The following is a 25,168-nucleotide window of genomic DNA, read 5'->3' on the forward strand; positions in this document are numbered from 1 at the left end:
CGCAACGACCTTGTTTTTGGTCGAAGGAATTGGAGTCTTGGGGAGGTCATTGAGGCAGCTATTTGTGCCAGCTTTGAGTTCTTGGATAGTTTTGGGCTAAATTATAATTTGCTGCGTAATCCTCTACAGTCAGATCACATAGGGTATCACTAGACTCCTCTTATCTCGTACCTAAAAATCAATTGTGATGCCTCTTATGTTGCAGGTAATAGTAAAGGAGGAGTTGAGTAATCATTTGTGACCAAAAAGGGAAATTCTTGCCTGGATAAATCTAAGGTGATCACTTTCAATAGCATAGCTGAAGGGGAAGCATGAGCAATTAGATATGGTCTCTTAGAAGGCATCACACTAGCTGCTAACTATCTACTGATGGAGCCAGATAAGCATGAGATTATTTCTTATGTCCAAGACCACGAGAAGTCAGTTCCTTTATCTCTGGAGGCTATTTTTGTGGATATTAAGTTTCTAAGCTCGTGTGTAATTTTTTGCTCTTTTTCTTATATTCCTAGAGAAGGCAATATGTTGGCTGATTCCCTAGCCCAGAAGGCACTGTCGTTATCGTGTTCGATAGTATGGCAAAACTCCACTCTGTGGCTAAAGGAAAGTTGTAATCCCTCAACCATGTGCCCTTCAAGTTTTAATCAATAGATATCCTTTTGCCAAAAAAAAGGGGAGGGGAGGGGAGAGGGGGGGGGGAGGGGGGGTTGCCACTGAAATCCTCACTATGTCCGGTATGGAGTAGATCAAGATCTTTTAGGGTTTCGACAAGAACAATGGGAACAAGATCAAGACCTCAATGATTTTTGGAAGAGCACCCCTCCTACCCAAACAAAGTAAGAAACGGGCTTTTCACCCAAAAAAAAAGAAGCAGGAAAAAACACAAAACACAAAGCGTTCTCACAGTTAACGTGATAGGCATTTTACCCTCATGTTGTCCTTCATAGGCATGAACAACAAACAAGATGTCAATACAATCTCTAATAAGGAGGTGTTGCAGTTGTCATCCCACGAAGCTCACGGTGTTGTGTATAATCACAATTCAAAGATGCTCAAATTATTGAAAGAAAAAAAAAATAACAAAAGATGGTCAAATTATCCCACCTTTTTATTTTTGGTAAAAAGAAATTCTATTCAAATAGAACATATGTGTTACACAAGGTTTCAAAAACATCTAGGTTTAGAAACCAAGGAGTGGAATATGGCTTGTCTTACATGTCATAGACGAGACCTTCCCGGTAGGGAATGAATACAACCATTAATACTCCTAGAAACGAAACTGGAAGTCCAGCTAACAAAACAAGAAGATATATTAAACATATCCTTCACATTTGGTAGAGCCACTGTGGGCATTGGAATGTCGAGTTTGACAATTTGGATCGACACATTTGCTTGATTGGGAATTTTGCTACCTTTTTATTCTTGCCAAGATAGATAAGAATTAAATTCACCTAAGATTTACCAATCAGAATCATAGGTTGTACTTAAAGCGACATTTGCTCCACTAGCCGTTGACCACAATGGTAATTGATAAGCACTAAATGTAGATGATTGTGGTGCACTAAATATAGACATTGGAGCTTTAAGCCGTAACTGACAAGAGATGGAGATTGATTACCACTAGGAGATGTGTAACCACTGCCTTATTGAACGGATTGATGAGCATTGATAGATGTAACCCCATTTTGTTATCCTGAAACGGATGAGGGGAAAAAAAATGCAATTCTTAAATTACTCATACATTGGACATACTTCAACATCTGCAAATCTAAAGACATGAAGCTTGGCAACAGGGCGAATCAGCTACCAGCAAGGTTCAACTTGTTGAGTCCACACACAGGTTGCAAGTTTGCCCCACCCAACACTTTGTTGTCTTCTTCCACCATGGAAGCAATTCATGAACTTAAAAGCTTTATCCATGGTTGAATCAAGGGGAAGGAAAGCAAGATAACAGAAGGCAATGTTTTCTAGAACCAAAAAAATAAGAAAAAGAAAGGTAAAGATTGTGTACTACAGAAAATAATCACCAATCAAGTATGAGAAATCAAAGAAAAAATAAGAACAACGAAAAAGACACCTTGGATTGATGTCATTGGAAGTAAAACTCCAAGTAAGAAAGAAAAACGAAGAGTTTAAGCCAAAAAAATATAATCCATAATAAAAGCAGGAAACAAATAACCGTTTCATTAGTTGATTGATGGCTTGTGGATTGTAGTGTATGCCTCCCAAGAGGTCAAGGGACCAACTCTCCTAGTTTGCATGTTGTGCCAAAATATAGCACCCCCATCCCCCTCCCCCCTCCCCCTCCCCCCTCCCCCAATTTGCCCCTTGGTAGTTGTAGGTTTCTGTTTGTCTTATCCTTCCCTTTTAGCTTAGATTAGAATCGACCCAAAAATAAATAAATAAATAAATAGAGTTGACTAGAGTCCAATTGGCTCTCACTCACCATTGACAAAAGCTCATCCATTGTTGACCAAAGAGCAACTAACATCCGATTTGAACCGCAGTCAACTGTCTTGAGAAGAATTCACCCGGTTTGACTCGGTTCAACCCGCTTGACTTTGTTAGCGGCATTTTTTTTTGCCATTCTTGAATCAAATCAGACTCGCTTCACAAAGAGTGCATATTTTGAAAAAATGTCATTTAGCGCAAGATTATCAAATTTCCTTACGGTAATCTACCTTTTGGTAAAATTGCTGAACTGAATTAGGCCAAGGAATTGGACAAAATTGAAAAGAAAGACGACTTCAAGCTTCTCATAAGGGCCGTATAACAGCTCTTCAGATTTGAGTCAGATTGGATTTGAAAAAACCCTGACAGTTCTTCAAGGTGGTTCGGGTTGGATTTATACTCCACAGCTCCTATCAAAACCCAAGTTTTAACCATATCTAAATCCACCACCCTAAACTGGCCAAAGCCGACTCCATATTCACCTCAATAATGTGCAACAGGTTACCATTTAATTCATCTCTTTTGCCATCCCTACTTGCTCCAAACTGGTCAAACTGACAAAGCATGGTTGAAATTGCTTGGATATAATATGATCATCTCAACTATGGGCAACCACATCTCTAGTGTGAAAATTACCAAAATCAAAACATTGGAAGGCAACAATGATGTTACGATTTGCTTGATTTAACAAAGTACAGAAACCACAAAGACCAGCAAAAAAAGTACAGAAAGCAACGACGATGGGACGAACAAAGGTTTTATGTTATTCTAGATGGTCAGTTGTATAAACACAACCAAGCAAGATGGAAGCTCCAACAAAAAAAACAAAGCAAAAAAGAAAAAAAACAGGGTGTAACATAAACATTCTACTACACTGATGATTTGCATTTGAATTCAAGCATGACAAGAAACACCATTCAACATCTTATGTATTGTGTATGACATTTATCATTGGTACAGATTCAAGATGGAGATGATTCCGCACCATCATGAAGTGCACAGCAAACAGTTGCCTTGTGATGCCCTTGGTATACTCTTATGGCTTCCCCAGTTGCCATAGTCCAAAGTCTTGCTGTTGTATCAGAGGATGCTGCAACAGTAGGGAAAATTTGAGACAACATATAGGATGCTGGAGTTAGGAGACCACAACGAATACAATCAGATCATATTTGGCCAGACTTTGGCAAGCTCAACAGGAAGCTGGGCCAATAATTAAATTGGGTACAATATGTCAGTGATGACCTTGGTACACTAATGGCTTCCCCATATGCCATTGACCAAAGTCATACAGTGGTATTAGAAGATGCTATGAGGGGGGGGGGGGGGAGGGAGGGGTAATTGAGATAAAACAAGATGCTGAGGCTTAAAGGCTCACAATTGGTTAGTCAAATGCAGATGGAATTGGGGAAAGCTCAAATTTAAGGTGACCAGAGTATTATTTTGGTAGAACAACCCATCCACCAGCTTGGGCATATGATCGTCATAGACTTCAGCATTTCTTTTGAACTATCAAGAAACATTCCCATCCAAGCATGTAAAAACTCCAAAAAAACTAAATTTACAAATTAGATGGTTAAAATCATCTGATCATGTAGGTTTTTGGCTTCGGCTATCTAATAGGTGGGTTACCTAAGCTGGGTTGAAGAGAGAGAGAGAGAGAGGGAGGGGGGAGACCACCAATTACCACCACTAGGAAATACATACTCTCTATTTCCCCATTTGCATTCTTTGGTTATATCCCTCACATAGTTTTGTTTCACTTCAATTCCCCACTACAATAAACAAAAAATAAATAAATAATATCATTTCTGTAACTGAAAGAGAAGAATTCCAAATAATTGTACTCTGAAAAACAGTGTAATTTCAAAGGATTTAGGGGAATGACACAAGTGTTTAACAAATTTAACATCCTTGAAAGTAGCCAATGAGAAAGGGTTTAACTGGAATGAAAATTTGAGATGTCAACTAATGCCCGGGGATATAAGTGATGTGAGAACAAAGGACCACAAAAATTAAATCAGAGAGCTACCCAAAAAAACGAATAAATTGAAATTGGTGGAACTACCTGTTATTAAATAGGCACCATCTACAGAGAACACACAGTCCCAAACCCAGCGCTGATGTCCTGGGAATACAAAATGGGAAATACCAAATAATAACAAGGTCAGTACAGAAAATACTAGTAATAGAACAGATGGTTATTCAGAGAGATATGGTGGCATTACAGATCCAAGAAAATACCAATTAGGGTTTTCTCTAAGGTGAAACCATCAACATTCCATATCTTGACAGTATGGTCAGATGATGCAGTGGCCAGATATCTAGAAGAAACAATTCCAGTGGATATAGATGTAAGATTTGACTTCAACAATAACCCTAAAAGTTACCTTTCATGCAAGCAAAAGAAAGAACAAAGACAGTAAGGAATTATACCTGTGAGGTTCACAGAACTCGGGTGACAGTAAACACTTCAGGATATAGCCATTGTGTGCTTGCAACTTATGAAGTGGTTCAAAGTTGGTCATTGTCTGAAGAACATCAAATTATGCAATTTGGTGACAAAAGATAAAGTTAGTACCAAAGAGTTGATTTAGGCCTAAGTAGTAACTTCAGGTATATGTCAGCATTAGATATGCATTTCTATTGTAACTCCAAAAAAAAAAAAAGGGGGTGGGGATAATATCGTCTTTTTTAATAGTTTTAGAACAAAAGGAGACTGGCCATTTGAACCAAACCAAGAGTTATGAGGCCCAAAAGGTCTTGGTGTCACTACAGGGGGCAGTCTGGGTATTGAATGAAGTTTTTCTAATCAGGAATTAGTTTTAAATGGGTCCACAGGAGCTGCCATTAGGTACTAGTTTGGTGATTTGTTTAGCATTAAAAATACGACTTCAAGTAAGTTTGGGATACTTTAGAAGCTGGTGGCAGGTTAGAAAGAGATTTGTTTTGAGGCTGATTAGTTATTTAAATTAAGTGACTAGGAGTCCTTATGAGAATCAAGTTCGAAATTTCAAAAGTCTATTTATATGTAATAATCTCCTCCCCCCCCCCCCCCATCGACCTGAGTTTTGAGTAATAAAATTTGAGTGCTCTTTAAAAGTTTACTGCTGTGCTGAGCATGTGTGTGAATAGTGATTAGTGAAGGCTTTCCTGCTGGCCGATATTCCGAGTTCATCACCTTCCTCTAGTTCTGGTTACTCCCTATGATACAGAAGCTAAGTACCAAGAGGAAGAAGAGGCTGAAATAAAGCCTGTGGTTCTAGATTCCTGACCTTACTAGGAATTCCAGTTCTGTTCTATAGTGGGGTTAATTAGTCAGCTCTATTTTTATTTTCTGGTCGCCATTAGTTAGCACCGTTCAGGGTGGAATAGGTTCTGTCATTACCAATCCTCATTCGCTTATGTCAGAGTCCTAGTCAGTTTAGGACACACTCCAATAGCTGGTCGATTGGAGGAGTTTGAATACTCGTTTTGTTTTTCTTTTCCCTTTCAGATCAGGTTTGAGTCCAGTCAGGAATTACTTAGTTGGTTTTTGGTGATAACTACAGTGTGTAAAGGGGTTTGCTTATCTTGGTATATCTAACCTTATCCAGTTTACTTATAAGTATGCAGCATGGTGTGTATGCAATAGCAAATGGCTGGTCAAGTACCTTGGCCTTCCATCAAAGGCTGACAACTCAACTAAAATCATGTGCCTTGTGTAAGATCAAGCAAATTGGAGATGTTCTGTGGATGAAGAGCTTCAGAGGGAGATTATTACTCATCAAGGACCACCAGAAAACATCTCTAGACTTAGGATTCTATCTTATATATGTATTATCATGCAAATCCTATGTAAGGTGATTCTCACATTAGACACTTAAGGACACTATACTCAAAAGACCTAAAAAGGCTAAAATGAACCTTATTGGCACTTGACTTGAGGATTCTTTTGGTACCTCGCCTCGGGAAGACCTTAACTTGATATGGTGGCTTATGACATAAATTAATTTGGAAAATTGCTACCTGAAGGAAGTTATCTTCTGGGCGACAGACTAATTGATGTTTTCTATGCCCTAGTTCTGCGTCACCACTTGGGATTTCTAATGCAAACTCGACCTCGAACTAGGGGAAAAACCAGTGGGAGATCGATTGCAGAAGGATCAATAAAATAAGGAAGAACAAAATTGAATAACTGAATTTTTTATCTCTTTTTCTTTTGCATATGAAAGAACATAAAATGGTATGGAAGAAGAAGGGGATATGCAAGGGGGATAGGGGACTGAGACCCCCGGCCCCTCATTGTTGTTGCATCCCACAGCCACTGCCTATCACAGCTTCAAGCCATAGCTCTCTATTTTCTTCAATCTTCAATCGTTGGAGGCCTCTTAGGGCCTTTAATGCAACCCTTACCTAGGCTACTTGAACAAAGGATCGGGAGAGTGAGCACAACTCAACTACAAACACGCTAATCTGGATAGATTCGCACTCTATCAGTAAAATGGTGATAAATCTCAACTCACAACTCAGTTTGGGGTGATTCAAAATGGAGATTTGAGATAGGAGAAAGGGTCCCAACTTTGATGAAGAAGGATTTCTCTGATTCTCAGTGTAGCTTATCTGAAATTGTTTTACAAGTAACAACAATTGCAAGGACATGAAAGTAACTTGGATGGAGTGAAAGGTAGAGTGACTTACTTCTCTTCTAGGATGCAAATAAACTCTAATGGTGGCCTACAACTCTTCTAGGATGTAGGTGAAGAACAAAACTCCTACTCTTCTAGGAAGGAAAGAAACTTCTTCAAGGGTTCTTGGTTGAACTCTTCAAGGTTCACAAAGAAGAACTCATCATGGTTCTTAACACATGCTCAAAGCAATTTCCATTCAAAACTCAAGCTCCATTACAAATAAGTTAAGTAGGTCTTTTATAGGCAAAGGAAAAGAAAACCTAAAAGTTCCTACGACATCTCAGCCGTTGAATTACATTGAGTTTCAAGGGTTGAAATTACATATTTATTTAGGAAAACTCTAAAGCTTCTTCTCCACTTTCTTGTTGGTTGTTCCAAGCATAAGTACAACGTATTGATTCTTGTATCAAGGTGCCTTGATTAATGTTTTGAGGAGTCTTGATGCTATCTTCAAGAGTCTTCATCTGTCTTCAAGAAAGTGGGTGTCACATCATCATCCACTAGGGTATATCAAGAGACATTGTCGAGATTCTCTAATAGCAAGGCTAATCTTAGACTGGTTCTGTTTTGGTCTAGTGTTCTTGGACTTGAGTTGGTCTTAACTAAGAACCAGTCTTGTTTGGGTTAGTTTTGTGATAGGGTCTTCAAAATGTGGGCTGGGCCAGAATCAGCCTTACATTATATAGACTCGAAGGCTGAGCCCAAAATAGAAAGTGTTTGCTACCAAGTAGCTTACAACCAAAATAAAAACTTTCTATAAATCTAGCAGCCATACATCAAAATAGAAACTCCTAAAAACAAAAATAGAAATAAACTGAAATTAGAAGCTACCTTAATGAAATAAAATATACTTTTTAAAACTGAAAAAAACTGAAAATAGAAACTGTTAGTGCTTGTGGCAGGGTTGTCATTGTTGGCAACAAGGTTTGGCAGCGGTGGTCATCAGTATATGGTTGTGGGTACAGTTTTCTGTTGGTCAGTCCAGAGGGGTATTTATTGGAAAGTATATATATTCCCTTAAAGTCACCGAAAACGCACTTTTTAGAGCCCGAGAGAAGAAGGAAGCCATGGAGAAGTAGTGTTCCATCGTTCTAGCGTGGTTCGAGAGCAGAGGCGCGAAGGAGATCATCTGAGAGCTTCGATCTGGTGTTGGCGATGGATTCGAGTGCTTGATTCGTGCTATTGAAGATCTCACAACACTCACTTGTTGTTGGAGGTTTGCCTTTGAGAAGGTAAACGTGATCACAAACTTCTCTGTTCTAGGTTTAGTTCCTGTTCTTGAATGTATTAGGTAGAACCTAGAGTGTAATCTGTTGTGCGTGGGGTTTGTGATTGAATCTGTTTATTTGGGTTGATTGATTGTAAGGCTAAGGCCATTATCTTATTGGGATTGAGGTCCTTGCCCTCACTGAGGTGAGAGGTTGAAGCAGGGTAAGGGGTATCCTGGCCGTAGGAGCGGCTTACTGTATTTTGAGTTGAGTATTGGGCATATACGAAACCCCGAGTGGTATTGCTCCATGGACGTAGCCTTCACATACTGTGAGGTGAACCACGTAAATCTTGTCTCGTTGCTTGCTGTTTTTGTTGGAGACTAATCCTTGTTTTGCAGAGTGGGTTTACAGTCTTGGTAGACCTGGCCATATTCTGGTGGTGCAAGGTGAGACTGTAAGCGACCGAGTTGTTTACAGGAAACGGAAAAAAGGGGAAACTGATTCACCCTCCTCTCAGTTTGATCCGGTACTTACAGAAACTAAACTGTGACAGCATGAGGATAGAATCTTTCTCCACTTGATGGGTCCAGAAGATCTTCTAAAAAGCATCCCCACACAAGGCAAATATGGCCGGTGACACTGTTCATGTGAACAGTGTTTTGGTCATGTTTTCTTCATATTTCAATGTACATCGATTTCATTGTGTTTTCTAGTCCACTTTGGTGGTGTTAGTGCCTGAGCTACCTTGTTTCAGGCCTAGTATGGGCTACCCAGGGAAAATTTTAAAAATAAGAAAGCAGCAAAACAACAAAAGAAATGGTGATTTGAAGAATGACAAGACGACATACCTGGTTACCACGCAACAAGCGCCATACATAACATGTTCCATGATTGTTTGCAGCAACAACCAAGCTCCCATCCCACATTACGGTGAGAGACCTGACAGCTGTATCAACTTCAGGAACCTGAATTAACACCAGGTTAGATGAGAAACAAAATATTATTACATACTCAAACAATAGTTGATCAAGTAAATGCGACAGTATAAAAGAAGGATTTTGATCTGGCAACACATATAGCAATGTTTCCATGCTTCTGGGATCACACATGAATGATACAGTTACACATAGGCATAGTTAGGGATTTTCTTTTTATGGAGGGTTATTTTGTCATTTGCTATTTATTATTAGTGTTTTTCCTGATAGCACCGTTGGGTTGAGTCAAGGAGTTGAGTTTGATTCAAACTCTATCTCCAAAAGAGAGTACAATTATGAATGGTTTAATTTCTTTAAATACATGTAAGTAGTCAATATAATCAGATTATTATTGGAATAGAATTGTTTTTCTAGTTGCTGATGTGGCTTGAATGTTGGTCGACCTTACTGAGCTCCTTCCTCTTCTTCATTCTCTGTTAAACCCATATTCTCAGGTTGGATTTCTTTTCTTCTGTTATACTATTTCTTCTATATTACCCTTATCGATTTTCTTCATCTATTCTAGTTGTTCCTTCAAGATTTCAAGACAGAAGTCTAACCTGTTGTGCAACTGGGTGGTACCCTGTTTTCAAGACAACTTTCCGCTAGAATAACACCTCCATATCTGATTATATACTGATCGGGCTGGCCCCAAATCTCATATCTGATATTTATTTGTCTTATTTCTCTTAAATTCTGGAGGAATCTCCAGTTTTTAAGCCAAAATAGTGCAATCTATTGTTGAGACTTTGTTTCTAGATTTTTTATTGCAACTACTAATCGCACCTTGATATCCTAATTAAAAGATTGTTCGCTGACCTGGAATATACCAAGTTTGAAACTGATTTGGGAAGTTACAGTTAATATTTATAAGTTCTTGTTTACCGTCTACTTATCTTTCTTATTTTTCTGAAGTTCAAAAATTATTTACTCATAACTACATCCCCAGCGTAAGGTTTGGTAAATACCTCAATAACTTAGTTTTTCCGCTCAAATTGCATTAATTTCTAAATACTACCAGTGGTTTCTATTTTTTCCATCAAGACATCACGTCATATTTTGTTTGTTAATCCAAAGGCCCAAGGGTTCTCAGAAATTACAGAGCTGACACTACTCATTTAAACTGAGGTATTTATCAGTTCAATGGGCCCATAATGATCCACATTTAAGGGTTCAGTACCCAGGATTGAATCAACGATACTGATTTTTCTTTTAGTGAAAACCTAAAACATTGCTGGTAAACAAGAAAAATTTTTACGGAGAACTCCACCTCATAGCCCTGTCATGAGAAGGCTCTCAAGATGCCTGACCACCAGTCCACTACTAGCCCAAATGGATGGTGGGACTTGGGGAACCCACTATTGGATGGGTTGGATACATTGCAAAAAAGCAATATGAGTCCCATCTGATGCAGTCGCATTAGACATTAATCCCGTAAGGAGATCTATGCACAAGCTTGGGAGGCCCCAAAGGCGTTGGTGGTAGTCCAAGGAGGTGAAATTGACCTTTGGGTAGTTATATTATAGGTTGGCGTACAAATCCCAATTTCTTCTCTTCTTCTCTCTTCTTCCTCCCAAGCAAATCGATCTCATCTCTTTTCCCTCTCCTTCCATTGATCTGATTTCGTCACTTAACAATAAAGTTGCTTCCTTTATCTTAGATCTGATCTGAGCATAAATTTGATTATTGAGCCTACTTGCATCTGAGATGCATAATCTTGATTTTTATATAGCATTATTTGGAATCAAAGTCCAACCTGGACATGGAACCTTACATTCTCAAGATTAGGGTTCATTTGCCTAACAGGAAAACTGCTATTTTATTCATCGATGAGGGGCAAAGCAACAATTTCACCTCACGGTCCGTGGAGTAGATGTTATCAGAGACCAACGAGTTCATCATCGAGTCTGAGGAGGATGTCTTCGTCGAATTTTTCATTTCCCAACATTATGATGTTGCTTATTGAGAAGTGTTTGATTCTTCTAAGTGTATAATTAAGGTGGGTTGAAAATGGTTGGAAGCATTAAAGAACGTTTTTGATCGCGATAGTTAGTTGTGCATCCTAAAGCCTTCTCATCTACGACAGACGCTTGTTTTAAAAGGACTAGTTGAAGACATATGCTCAGACCCAAAGAAGGCAGCACCAGCAAGCAATCACAGGAAGAGCCAAAAGGGTTGACACAAGAGGAAGACCGCTCTGAAGGCAACACAGTTATTGTGGGTGAGGCAAGGCAATAATAGACTCTACTAGACTACTACAACAACAGGTGTTCATATTGAGAGTGCTATTCCCAACATATTTCGACACAAATGCAACATCGAAGCTTCATATTTTAGATTTTGCTCAAAATATAGCCGGGGTTACAAGCATGCTGATGTAGATCGAACCATGAAGAAGAGAGGAACCAAATAGAAATCAGTAAAAGTTACTGTTCATGTGAAGAGTACCTGAGCTACTGTTCCCGTGAACAGTGTCACAGCCATACTGCCTTGTGTGGGAAAGCTTCTAGACGACTCAAGTTGAAGATCAAATCTGTCCTCTTATTTGTCTTATTTAGAAATCAAGTTGGCACCAAGGAGGGGAGATCAGATACAACTTCTAGAAGGCTGATTTGTTTCTATTTTTATTAGCTTTTATTTTTATTTCCTGTGTTGATTGTTTAACAAACAAGCAAGTTAGTTTTTAGTAAGTCTTTGTTTTATTAAGTTGAAGTTAGGAAAGTAGTTTCTTATTTTGAGAACTTTCTAATTTTGTGTTCTTTCCTTTTTTCTTTTAAGTTTCTAAATTTCAATTTTCTATTTTTTAGAAGTCTGACCAATCTATATAAAGGGGCCATCAGTTGTAATATTATATAGTTTAAATCAATGAAGTTGCAGTTTGCTTGATTGAAATCTGAGAGAGATCATTGTTTCAACAGCTGAGATAGCTGTGGCCTGTGGGTGAGAGGCCCAAGGCTGAGATAGCCATCTATTCCCAACCCCCTCCTATCCTTCTTCCCCTACAATCCTTCGTTACTATTTTATTGTTCTGCAACAATTACGTTTCTGAGGAGATCCATAGTACTGTTCTATACTGCTGAAGCTACTGGTTGAACCATTGAAGGTTATTCCATCGAGTTCTGACTGCAGATTCAAAACACAACCTGGAGGTTCTTCTAGGTGGTGCCCTATTGCAGCAATCTTCAACCCCCTGGATTCCCAGATCTGTAATCAACCTGAGCCCAAATTTTGACAATATAATACACTCCATATAGCCTTCCTATTATGGTTCATCCAATGGTCTGATGCTGCTACAATTGTGAGTTTTTGGAGATTTTCTAATTCTGAGATTTAGTCCTCTTCAGTGTTGCTGGAACTACTGTTTAGACCTACTATTTTGTCAATATATCGATCCTTCCTCTAGGATAGGTCTGCATCAACCTATCCCTACATTAAACCCGGTAAAATGTTCATATTCCTACAGTTCTACAAACTAGAGAGATTTTTTCTCAATACTGGGGGAACTGATGCAGTTGCATTAGACATTAATCTTGTATGGAGGTCTATGTGCAGGCTTGGGAGTCACATAAGGTGTTGGTGGCAGTCTAAGGAGCTGAAATTGACCTTTAAGTAGTTTTATAATAGGTTGTGCCTTCTATGTTTTTGGGTTTCATTGTAATGGACCTAATTAACAAGCCCATGAAGTGGAGATAAAGTTAGTACACAAAATTAGTAGTTAAGTGTTTGAATTAGATTAGAATACTTAATAGCTAGATAGAGTTATGTTTCAAGTTTAGTTACTTTATTAAGTCTGTGAGTGTGATTAAGACTTAAAGAGTCCTTTTTTTAACCAATTTTGGAATTTTAGGTGGTCTTTACATATGTAATACACCACCATCAATTAGAGATGGTTTGATTAAAGAAAATTAGTTGTTTTTTTTTTTTAAATGCTGCGTACAACCTCCCAGACCCTGCAGTAGCAAGAGCCTCGTGCACTAGGACACTCTTTTAAAAGTTTTGGTACTGTTGAGCAGTGCATACAGGATTGGTATCCCATACCTGATTTCTTCTCTTCTCTTCTCTTCTCTTCCTCCCAAGCAGATTGATATCCTCTCTTTTCCCTCTCTTCCTTTCATCAATATGATTTCTTCCCTTATCAATGCAGTTGCTTCCTTTATCTCAGATCTAATCACAGATTTGATTCTTGGGCATGCTTGCATCTGAGATCCATAATCTGGATTTTTAGATTGCATTACCATCTTAACCAAATGGCCAAGAAGTTAAGAAGAGAAATACCGGAGACTGATTTGGCTTGTCAGAGGAGACAGAGGCCCTTTATTATTTATAGATGGGATACGGATTACAAATATGGTATGCTTAGCTAGCGCTGAGTCACAATACAGTCAGCATCCTTAGCCTCTACATACAATGAATCTAGATAGGTAACCAGTATCCTTAACACTCGCCCCTAGACTTGGTGCATAGATATCTTTCATGCCCAACTTGGACACAACAGGATGGAATGACTTAGATGTCAATCCCTTAAAACATCAGCAAGTTGGTCCTCTGAAGTGACGAAAGGAATGTAGATCAAGCCTTCTTCAAGTTTTTCTTTGATATAGTGTCTATCAATCTCAATATGCTTGGTCCTATCGTGTTGAAATATATTGTGGGCTATACTGATTGTAGCCTTATTGTCACACTAAAGACGCATAGGTCCCCTGATGCAGAAGCCAAGCTGTTTGGCAAGCAATACAAGAGGGGGACACATGGGAGAAGGGCTGGTCCACTTCACCAATCGGTGGACCAACCCAATGGGCCATAGGGCCAACCAACTTAAAGTTGGGGAGTTGCTGGGTCTCTCAAACCTAGAATCGTGGGGGCATACTTGTCCAGTCAATGGCAAGATTTTGTAATACCAGCGAGGACCAAATTAGTAATTGAAAGTGGTCCCCACTGGGTTAGTTAGCTAGTTACTATTTCCTAAAATTAGTAGTTAGTATTTAGAAATTACTATTTCTAAATAAGTCAATTTTTATTGCTAAGACATTAGTTTCTATTTTCTGTTAAGTCAGTTTCTATTTTCTGTTTTTTCTTGAGGAGCAAGCTTTGCCCTCTATATAATGTAAAGGCTGTTCTCAGCCATCCCCACGATTTATTGAATGAAGATTGAAAATATTTGCTCAGCAATTTGAGTCTTTCTCAGGCTAGTACTGAAGGGTCGAGAGACCCGCAGAGAGTGCCAAAATATCTTTATCCCTCTCCCCTTCTATCCCTCTGTTCCTTTCCCTGTTCGAGTTCTTTTACTGCAGCCCCTGTGAAGACTTTCTCCTTGTTCAGAAGACCATTCGAACCCTGCTGTTGCTGCCCTTTTGCTGCTGCTGTTGGATGTCTGCTGTAGATTTCAAGTTCTCCTTGCTGCCTGTGTTTCCAGATTTGAAGCTGCACTTGAGGAACTATTAACTCTCCCACCAGCCATCAACTTAGGCTTTCGGCTGGCTCGTGTACAAAACAAGGCTCTTCTCTTATGATTAGGCTGGAGACTTTTGACTGAAACTCATTCGGTTTGGGCTAAAGTTTTAAAGGCTAAGTATTTCCCTCACACTTCACTTTTTGATCCTGGTACTCGTTTGAAGAGAGGTTCCTGGGTTTGGAATAGTATAACCAAAATTATTAAGCCCCTTCAATCCTTCTCGTTAAGGAAGATTGGAAATGGAGCCGATACTTATTTCTGGACTGACCCTTGGATACCTTCAATCCCACAATTTACTCTTAAACTTTCTAAATCCCAGAGGATGTACCCGGAAAGGGTTAATCTCTTCATTAATGCTACCACTTGGAATGAGGGGTTGCTTAGAGGCACAGTCCCCAATTATGTGTCTAATATCTATAGCATCCCCTGCTCTAATACTGCTGATTGTTGGTGGTGTTCTCTGACTAAAGATGGGCACTTCAGCACAAAAAAAGTGGCACATTTTCTTTCCTGTTCTTCTTTAATTGATTTTTCTTGTACCACTTGGTGGAAAATTTTTTGGAAGCTTAATATTCATCCTAAGTTTAAAATTTTCTTCTGGCGTGTATTACATGCAGGGCTTCCAGTTAAGGATTTTGTTTCGAAATGGAATCAGGTCGATCCCACTTGTGCTCTCTGTGGCACTTGTAATGAGACCCTCTGGCATATCTTCCTCTCTTGTGATTGGGTTAAACATATCTGGGCAGCTGATCCACTGGGTCTGAGGACGGAATTCATTTCTTCCCCCTCTATCGGTCATTTGTGCATTTAGACTTTCCTTAGCCGCCGGCTTGATAAGAACTCTCTTATTTGGTTCTTCTCTATTTTCATAATAACTTGTTATGTTGTTTGGTATGTTAGAAACAATCTTATTTTTAATGCTGTTAAGCCTGATCCCCTCTCGCGGAAGATTGAACACTGGCTGATGGAGTTACATCTGGCCCCACCTCAAATTAATTTGGATTCTGTACTATGCAGTGATAACATTATCTCTTCTTGTCATAATATTTGTTTACCTACTTTAGGACTCTCCTATTTTGTTATGCAGGGTTTGAACCCAGAGACATAGGAGGTATAGATTACTCGGGCTGGGCTTTTTGCATTTTGCTACATGGCAAACCCTTTTTGTTGGCTGCAGGGCCGATTAAATCTAGACATCCTCTGGAACCAAAATTAAATGGAATCCTCCATGGTTTGGACCTTGCCACTAAGAGAGGTGTGAAGCTGAAAGAAGTTTGGTGTTCCGATCCGGTGTTACCTGGACTTCTTCCAACTCCATCCTGTTCTCCTTGGCCTTTGGAAGTTCTGAGCCTCTTTTTGCAAATAGTGGATCGTATCCTGATCCTTCTTTCCGTGACTGGTTAAAATGTTATAGTAAACTAGCTCTTAGAACTGATACTTGTGCTCTTGTGGACTCCTGTCTTTCACCCTCATAATTTATAAAGTTCTCTTTTCTTTCATCAAAAAAAAACAAAAAAAAAACTCTCCCACCAGCCATCAACTTAGGCTGATTCTTGGAGAACATATCCACCCCACCAGCATCATCAATCGATCTCCATCTTCCTCCCATCTCACTGTCTCAATCTTTCATTCTCACACACTTTTTTAATTTTCTTTCACCTTCTATTTTCATTCCATCCTTCCATTTATCAATCCACCCATCACAATCGTGTCACCACACCAAGTACTACTTTCGGTTGCAGCTGGGAACATCCACAGCCTATTTTGGAAGGGTTTTTTTTCCCTTAAACCTTCTATTTTGGTGTTTCACTGATATCCTCACATCAGACCACCAGAATTGATTCGAACTTTGAAGGCAACTCTTCCTTAGCACTCTCTACCTTCGATCCGAAGGAGGTGTCCACATCTGTTGTCTGGTGTGACTAAACCTTAAACCTTCTAATTTCTGGCCTAGTTCTATTCTGTATTTTGTGGGGTTTTTGGGACTGGTGTCAGTCTTACATTATCCCCATGAGTCACTCCAAAATCAGAAAGTAATACTTAGAACCAGATGAGTTAACAGATACCCTGTGTCATTGCTCTGTACTCAGACTCTGCACTTGATCTGGATACTACAGATTGTTTCTTACTTCACCATGTAACCAAATTACCTCCAAGGAATGTGCAATATCCTGAGGTTGAACGATGATCATCAACAGAGCCTGCCCAATCAGTATAAGTAAAGGATTCCAACTTCATATTACTATTGTTGGAGAATATGATGGCTTTTCCTGGGCTGATTTTAAGTACCTCAGAAATATACTGCCTCAAGATGAGCTGTCTTTGGGTCATGTAGAAATCAGCTTACAAATCCCACAACATAGGCAACATCTGTTCGTGTATGGGAGAGGAATATCAGTCTTCTTACAAGACACTAAGGACAATCAAGGCATCATTAACCAACCAATTTCCATAGCAAAAGGCCTCAGTAGGCATAGGGGTGTCAATAATGAGGTACCCCAAAAAGTAGTTACCACGGATGGTAAGGAGACATGTGCGTGACCATGGAAGATAATTAAGTCCATTCAACTTGGTAGGTCATGGCTGAAGCGAGCGGTGATGAGGAGCGCCAAGGCGGATAAAAGGCCTACCCCCAGTACCAAGGCTAGTAATAGAATCTTCTGCCATTTAGCCAAGGAAATAAGCACAACAAGTGTAGGAGAAAAAATAGGGCGATCTAATGACCAGCAGTATGCATAAGGGCCAAGCACAAGGGCTGAGTTGGCCTGAGAAGGCAGCCGAGAGAAGGCGGGAGGCTTGGCGAGAGCTAGCAAGGGCTTGAGAGGGCAGGCGGAGGGCCTTAAGGGGTCAGCAAAGGTAGTAGGGAGCCAAGGGGGCTGCGCAAAGGACGAGGCCTTCTGGGCAGGAACCAGGCGGGAGTCTTGGAGGAACCAGGCGGGAGTCTGGAGGTGCCACTGGCAGTAGGCAGGAGGCCTGGGATGGTGGCCAACAATGGTTGGGACTAGCAGAGGGCCGACCTAGAACCCTACATGGAAACAGGCAGGGGTCTGGGAGTAGTGGCGGCGTCGGTGAAGCGGCAGGGATGTCCATTGTTAGCGGTCAATGATGTTAAACATGGGGCGACATGCCTTACCATACTTTCAGTCATCCATGCTAAACACGGAGGAGAGGCCGAAGCCTCGGCGACGGCGATTAAAAAAAACCTTTGGCGGAAAATTTTTTTTTAACCCAAAAGTGGATTGGACTCTGGTACCAAGTTGAGATGAGACATACCAGAGAATGATTTGGGTTGTCAGAAGAGACACAGACCCTTTATTATTTATAGATGGGCTATGGATTACAAATATGATATGCCAAGCTAGGGTTGAGTCAAATACGGTCAGCATCCTAAGCCTCTACATACATTGAATCTAGACAGTAACCCGTATCCTTAACACAACTTTGTATCAACTTTTATCCTAGTATTTCCATGAGTTGAGCCAAACCAATTTTCAACCAGTTTTTAGAGATTTAGATCTTCACATGGGAAAATGGGGTTTGGATGAATCTCACCAAGTGGACCACTGGCCCATGAAATTTGAGCACGAATGGAACTGCCACATTGCAGAAATTTTAGCCATCATGAAATAAAGCTCATTACTTAAACTAATCGCCACTGAGCAGTTCCAAAAACAGTAGCTGCAAGGAAACAAACTTCTAGCTGCCGCCCAATGGGCCTCTCTAGTGGTGACCTTCTCCATAACAGCACCAAGAAAATTCAACAAATCACTGAAAAGTGTTGCACTTCTTTCTTCACAAATGCACCAAATATTGCAAGAAACATGCCCTTCCAAAGGAAGTTGACTCTATTCCAAAGGGCACAAATTGCCAAAACCATATTAAACCAACAATATCTCTAGGGAGCACCCAGTCTACTTGAATAAAAAAGGCAACATCTGGGTTCTCAGACGCACAAGACCCGAAAACTTGATTTATGAGAATTTCCCCTATGGGGGTATTTTTATCCTTCACAAACCCCCAATGGAAATCTGACATTATAACTTTAGTGACTATAATATATATAATTGTAGTGGAAAAGGAATGTTATCAAAGGGCAGACCTCGGCACAATGGTAAGGTTGCTCCATTGCGACCTAGTGGTCACGGATTTGAGTCGGGGACAAGGTTCTAAAACTTAGATCTCGGTACCAACTCGGTTCTTGGAAAAACCGAGTCGAGTCGAGATCTTGGCAAGATCTAGCCGAGTTGGTGCATTTTTTTTTCCCGACTCGAAGCCTCATCTTGTTGGGTTTTAGACCTAGTTTGGGTCTGAAACTTGGTATTCAGCCTATTTTAGGCCATTTAAACACAATGGCACTACCAGATTTTGCAAAAACAAAGTCCAAATATGAGTTTCACTTCAGACCATAGGTTGGTAGGAGTCGAGGGCGACGACGTACTAAAATGCCCTACTCTACACATAGTTTAGTAATAGAAAGCAATCAAAACATTCAATTAATGTAAAACAACTTAAATAAGCATTAAAAATGTTAAAGTGTACAATACATCAATCTTTAAACAAATGTTACATAAAATGTGATATGTTAATATATTCAACCCCAACCATGTCCACATAGAATTCTCATGCCATAGTGTTGTTGTGGTTTTGCACATAGTTTGCCACAGCACTCATATAAGTGTTGTCATCAACATATTCCAACCCCCCTATCCTAAAGTATAGAAGAGGCGGAGGTGGTTGATTTGAGGCGTGAGATCCACTGCTACTGTCATATTGAGGCATGTACGGGTATGGCTAGTTTGGGACTAGGAATATTGGCCCAAAACCAGACCCAATGCTTTGATTGTCAAACTCATGTGTTGATTGCCCAAACTAACCATAGCCACTATATTCGGAACCAGTGCTCTCCTAGCCATAATCATAGTCATGATGAGGCTGAGATGAATGCCACGACACTCACTAGTAGTATCTATACTTATGCTTCCGAAACTTGCAAGCATGGTGTTCATACTCATGTCATCATCCTGAGCCTGTGATTGTTTGTGACCCTTCTTTCTCTTGTACATAGCGTGGCCACCATGGTCTCGATCCTGTGTGGTATGCATAAAATGAGACTCACCTGTGTAACGCGCAGGTTCCGCCTGCGTTCCCACATCATATTGGTACCGCTCGCGCATCCCCTCATGACGATCATCATAATAACCACCACTTCGCATACCACCACCACTAGCAGGATCATCACCATCACCACCATTACCATTACCATCACCATCACCATCACTATCACTATCACCACCACCACCATCACCACCATCACCATCACTACCACCATCATCATCAGCAGCAGCAGCAACACTTCCTATTGCAGCCTCAAAAGGTCTCGGTGACTCCGAATGTGCATGCCCCTCTTGTGACATATAGTCCTCAACATCTGTACCAGTTACGGACACAATGGTGGGGTTGGGCCTACCCCTAGGTTGATCCATATCTGGTGTACCACGATCCCTCACCCACTGGAATAGGGGATCCTCATCATCATCAGAGTCCTGGGAAATGTTGGCTAGTTCGATGGGTTCTTTATCATTGGTATCCGCCTTCACGTATGTACCTCATCCATAGTCTCATATTGTAATGCACATACACCAGCTGCTCCAGTCGTTTGCTACCCAATTTGTTCCGCCTCTTCGAGTGGATCAATGAGAATGTACTCCAATTACGCTTGCATCCGGAGGATGAACAAGTTTGTGAGAGCACTCTCACTGCTATCTTCCTCAGGTTGGGTGAATTGTACCATAAAGCACCTACCAATCGGCTGCATTACAAATATAGAATATTAAGAATATGTACATTCTAAAGGGATAAAATTATAATTCATAAATGTAATGTCATACCACTTACTAGGGTCTAACTGTTGTCTACCCTCCACTACAACTTTTCGACTGAAACTTGCTGAAGCCTCTCCGAAGTTTTGGATCTGCTTTCATTTCAAATTTCAAACATTGTTAGAGGCATTTGTATTTACTACTTAGAATTACATTCATTTACTTACTACCAAAGTACCAAGTCCCATACTCTCACCTCATCATTGCACTCAGCCTGTGTCTTGGCATTAGGTTCCATCTCGCCGAGAAATTGCACTTTTGAGAATCGTATGCCATCTCGTCTTAGTTTCTCAGAAAACCGAGAAACTCGTCGAGATCTCGCCGAGTCGAGACGAGTTTTAGAACTATGGTTGGGAAACAACCTCTCCGCAAAGCGGGGGTAAGGCTGTATACATTATGACCCTCCCTAGACCCCGCAGTGGCAGGAGCCTCATGCACTGGGTACGCCCTTTAAAAAGAATGTTATAAGTAAATCTTTCTTCCCCTATACGAAAGATAATAAAAAAGAATTATGTAAGACAATGTAGCACAATCAACAGAGCATTTTTGGTGAAAGATATTGATAGTTAGAGAACAGGCTTATCACATGGTGGTCCATGTAACAGAGTTTGGTTTCAAAATTTAATGGACAGGTGATATACATGGTCCCGCATCTAACCAACTATCAGAATTGCCACATCAGCTCTTTAGTGATTCAAATCACAAGAGAAAATCTATTACGCAGTGTGACGCAATAGAAGATAGGTGGGCCAGATATCGTTCTAGCACAAACGAACCTTGAATCCACAAGTAGAGAAAAGCGGAAAACTTCTTCTATTCCTAATGTAAACGGGATACAAAAGAGAGTTCAAAGCCCCTTATATAGAGAGGCTTGCTTACAGAAGAAGAAACAAAAGTTCGAAATTCAAATTTCAAAACTTAGGCGGCAGTTTCGCCTTCGAAACACACGAAAACGGCCAAAAAATGCATACATCAGAACCCTATATTTCTTAATACCTCCGACCAGTCCAGGTGGACTTCTGCTGATCGAACCTGCTCAAGAACTCATCTGATATCTCCTCTACATCACAGTGGCCCATATGGTTGAAGTGGCCAAAATATTTGACATGTTGACAGTCCAGTTTTCATGTATACACCGATCTGAGATCAGCCCATTTAAAGGCCAATTTCAAGTCAAGTAGCATGAGCAGCAAGTCAAATACTGCTTTCACAGCACCACTCCAACCCACTTCTCAATTAAGATAAAACCTGTAATTCCTCTAACTTCAAGACCTCCTTCCTCAGTTATGTGAACCTAATTTAAAAAGTTCCTCAGACCTCAAAGGTTATAGGATTTTGATGAACCTAACATCAAGGATCCTTCCTAAGACATGGTACCTTCAGTTGCATGCAAAAAAGAGTTGTGCAAAATAACCAATATTAGTGGGAAATTGTTAATGTCTTGTGGGGTCCATCCATCATCTGCTCCATGGATTTCCTAATAGCGTAAACTCTCTCCTCCCAGCAGTGTTAGTTCTTGTATTCTCTCCCCGATGATGTATGGAATTTCAGCAATTCATACCAATGAAAATTGAACCCAATTTGAATATCCAAAACACCAGCCCAGGGAGTGTTTGTGGAGATTATCGAAGGAGTAAGAGGAAGGGAGATGAAAATGGGAAAGGTGATTCAAAATATTTCATTCCAGATCTTACTGTCAGATTAGATACCAAACCACTGTTTTATGTCCAGAAGCTGTTCCAAGACCTCCTTCTGAGGAAGAGCAGAAATAGTTTCTGAAAACCCATACCCAAAAGACCCCTCAAATCAAAATTACGAGATCTCCCACAGATAAAACAATTCCTGATGTAAAGAGTTATGAGCATTAATTCAAGAAATAAAATTGCATATGCTGAATCAGATGTCACTACGTACCAACTCACAGCTACAAGAATTTGCGGTCAAATCCCACACACGTATATTTCCATTTTGATCCCCAGATATTAGTTCTGTCTGCAAGCCACACACAACTAGGATTTATAAATTTCAACTTCACAGTAACAACCAAACACCACATAATATGATAGTGAACTTTTTATAGTAGAGGTTATTATAGTAGGTGGGATATCCATAAAAGATACAATTATGATTGATCAAACAAAATTAAGGCAGTCAAGATCTCAAATGTCATATCTTCATAGTTCAAGAACCTGAAAGACTTAATATGACTTTCACTTAAATAATAACATTCTTCTGGACACCAACCTGCCAAGTTGATAGAGTAACTCATAAATAATCTCAAAAACAGACCTCAGTTCATCTAGAACTTGCATGAATATGCCTATGTTCAAAGGACGGATGACAAAAGAATATAGGAAGATGAGTAGTGCATTCGGCATACCAAGCCAACAACTCAGTTCTTTTCAGCTGTTTTCACTTGTTATGACATGGGAGTTAATTATATTTTCCGATAGGATTAATAATTTTATTTTCTATGCACTGTTGTATGAGGTGTGTTCATGTAACCAAGTTTGTAGGATGCTGATCACTTTGTGTGTTCTCTCTATCTTATCTCTTCTTCTTTCTTTCCTTTCTGTTTCTAAATCAGATTCTCAGGTCATGCTATCACTACATATTAAATCAATAGGTCAGTCATAGTTACCAAGGTGTTTAGCCATATCGGCCTTCGCAACAGTACAACCCAATATGCGACATGATAAATAAAATAAAAAAATAAGCGTCTTGGGTTGTATTGACCCGTATTGACCAAGATAGATCAATATGGATTGAGACAAGCTGAGACACCATGAGACATCTCAAGACATTATTGCCAAAAGCAGAGGCCACCATCACCGCCACTAGAAGCAGCAGCAATACAGCCACAGAAAGGAAGACGAGAAGAAGAAGATGATGATGACGGAAGGAGAAGGAAGAGGAGAAGAAAAATTCACCACCGGTAGCGGCAGCTGCAGTGTCAACAACAATGGCAATGGCAGCAAGAGCAGTAACAATGTCAGAAGCAACGGTGGAGGTTTGTCCACCAACCCATTCATCCCCCCTCTTCCTCTTTTATGGTTAGGTAACCTTTACTTTGGTCTTCCATGCACTGTTACCTAATGTGCCACATGGAAGGATGATTTGGCAAATCCAACCATTAAATAGTGAAACAATATCAGAGGCAGGTGAAGCAGATCTGAAGGTTAGGAGAAGAGAAGAGATACGAGCCTATGGAGAAAACTGGATCTCGATTAGACAGAACCTAACCGAGAGTAGTAAAATATCTCTATGAGGAGAATATAACCCAATTATAAGTATACCCCTGACTGACTATAAAACATTTAACATAATAAAGAAATACCCAAACTACCCCCTACAGTAGTACTAAACATAAGAATCTCCACACTCCCCCTTCAAGCTGAAGCATATACATCATCCATGCCTAGCTTAAAGGAGCCCTCAAGAAAGGCTGAACAGAACAAGGATTTAGTGAACATATCACCAAGTTGACTTCCAGAAGTAACAAACGTAGTAGAAATCCTTTCCTCATTACTGCATCACGCACAAAACGACAATCAACCTCAATGTGTTTAATCCGCTCATGAAAAACTGGATTACTGAAAATACAAATGGCAGTTTGATTATCACAAAACACATCTATAGGTATAGCAATCTGAAAAGCAAGCTCCTGAAGAAGTGACAAGGTTACCACCTCTCAGCACTAGACCTCACCACCATAGTCTGCTTCTCGCTCCTCCACGTGACAAGGTTACCACCAGTTAAAGTACAATATCCACTGATAGATCGATTGATTGAGGGACCCTAGCCAGTGAGGGAGATACGTACGGGAATAGTGATGTAGGACAAAAAATGAAGAAGAAGAGGCCAAAACACTGTTCACGTAAACAGTGTCACAGACCATATTTTCCTTATGTTGGGATATTTTTTAGAAGATTTTGTGGGCCCATCAAGTGGAGAAAGATTCTATCCTAACGCTGCCATAGTTTAGTTTCTATTTTCAGTTTTTGAAAGTATATTAGGCAGTTTCTAATTTCAGTTTGTTACTGTTTTTGTTTTGTTCTCTAAAATAGGAGTTTCTATTTTGAAATAAGGCAACTAGATTTTTAGGAAGTTTCTATTTTGGTTGTAAGCTACTTGGTGGCAAGTTACTTTCTATTTTCTATTTACTCGAGGGGCAAGGTATTGCTGCCTCTATATATAACGGCTCTTAGTAGCCTCCAGACGATTTAATGAAGTTGATTATTATTGCTTTGAGCAAGTCTCTTGTGTGTAAGGATGAAGGGTGAGAGGCATGGCTGAGAGAGCCGAAACCTTGAGGCTGCTGAGAGCCTGGCTGGTGAGAGCTGAATCTCCTTATCCCCTTCTCTCTTCTTCTTTTCATTGTCTTCTCACCTCAATCGAGAAAAACCCCAGCTGTTACTTTGAGACATCAACTGTTTGCTGCTGCTGCCATCGAAGGTGATAATTGGACTGTTCCAGACCCCTGAGGAGACCACTCAATCCCAGTCTTGGGCTCTGTTGTTGGCTGGATTGGCCTGCA

General features: G+C 40.1%; 1 protein-coding gene across 3 annotated transcripts in view; it reads right to left on the reverse strand.

Annotated features, from left to right (window-relative positions):
• Positions 1-3,349: 3,349 nt before the first annotated feature.
• LOC122658916 (target of rapamycin complex subunit LST8) overlaps positions 3,350-25,168 on the reverse strand; it is a 70,774-nt gene continuing 48,955 nt past the window's right edge. For 2 of the 3 annotated variants that reach the window (XM_043854070.1, XM_043854071.1), the window contains 6 exons: positions 22,546-22,623; positions 9,175-9,291; positions 4,882-4,976; positions 4,690-4,769; positions 4,514-4,573; positions 3,350-3,538 (listed from right to left, as the gene is read on the reverse strand). In XM_043854070.1, the coding sequence (XP_043710005.1) occupies positions 3,411-3,538; positions 4,514-4,573; positions 4,690-4,769; positions 4,882-4,976; positions 9,175-9,291; positions 22,546-22,623 (558 nt within the window). In that variant the 3' untranslated portion in view covers positions 3,350-3,410. The remainder of the gene's footprint in view (positions 3,539-4,513; positions 4,574-4,689; positions 4,770-4,881; positions 4,977-9,174; positions 9,292-22,545; positions 22,624-25,168) is intronic. The other variant, XM_043854072.1, reaches the window with a different exon arrangement.

This window comes from Telopea speciosissima, chromosome 4 (genome assembly GCF_018873765.1).
Source record: "Telopea speciosissima isolate NSW1024214 ecotype Mountain lineage chromosome 4, Tspe_v1, whole genome shotgun sequence".
Taxonomy (NCBI): Eukaryota; Viridiplantae; Streptophyta; class Magnoliopsida; order Proteales; family Proteaceae; genus Telopea; species Telopea speciosissima.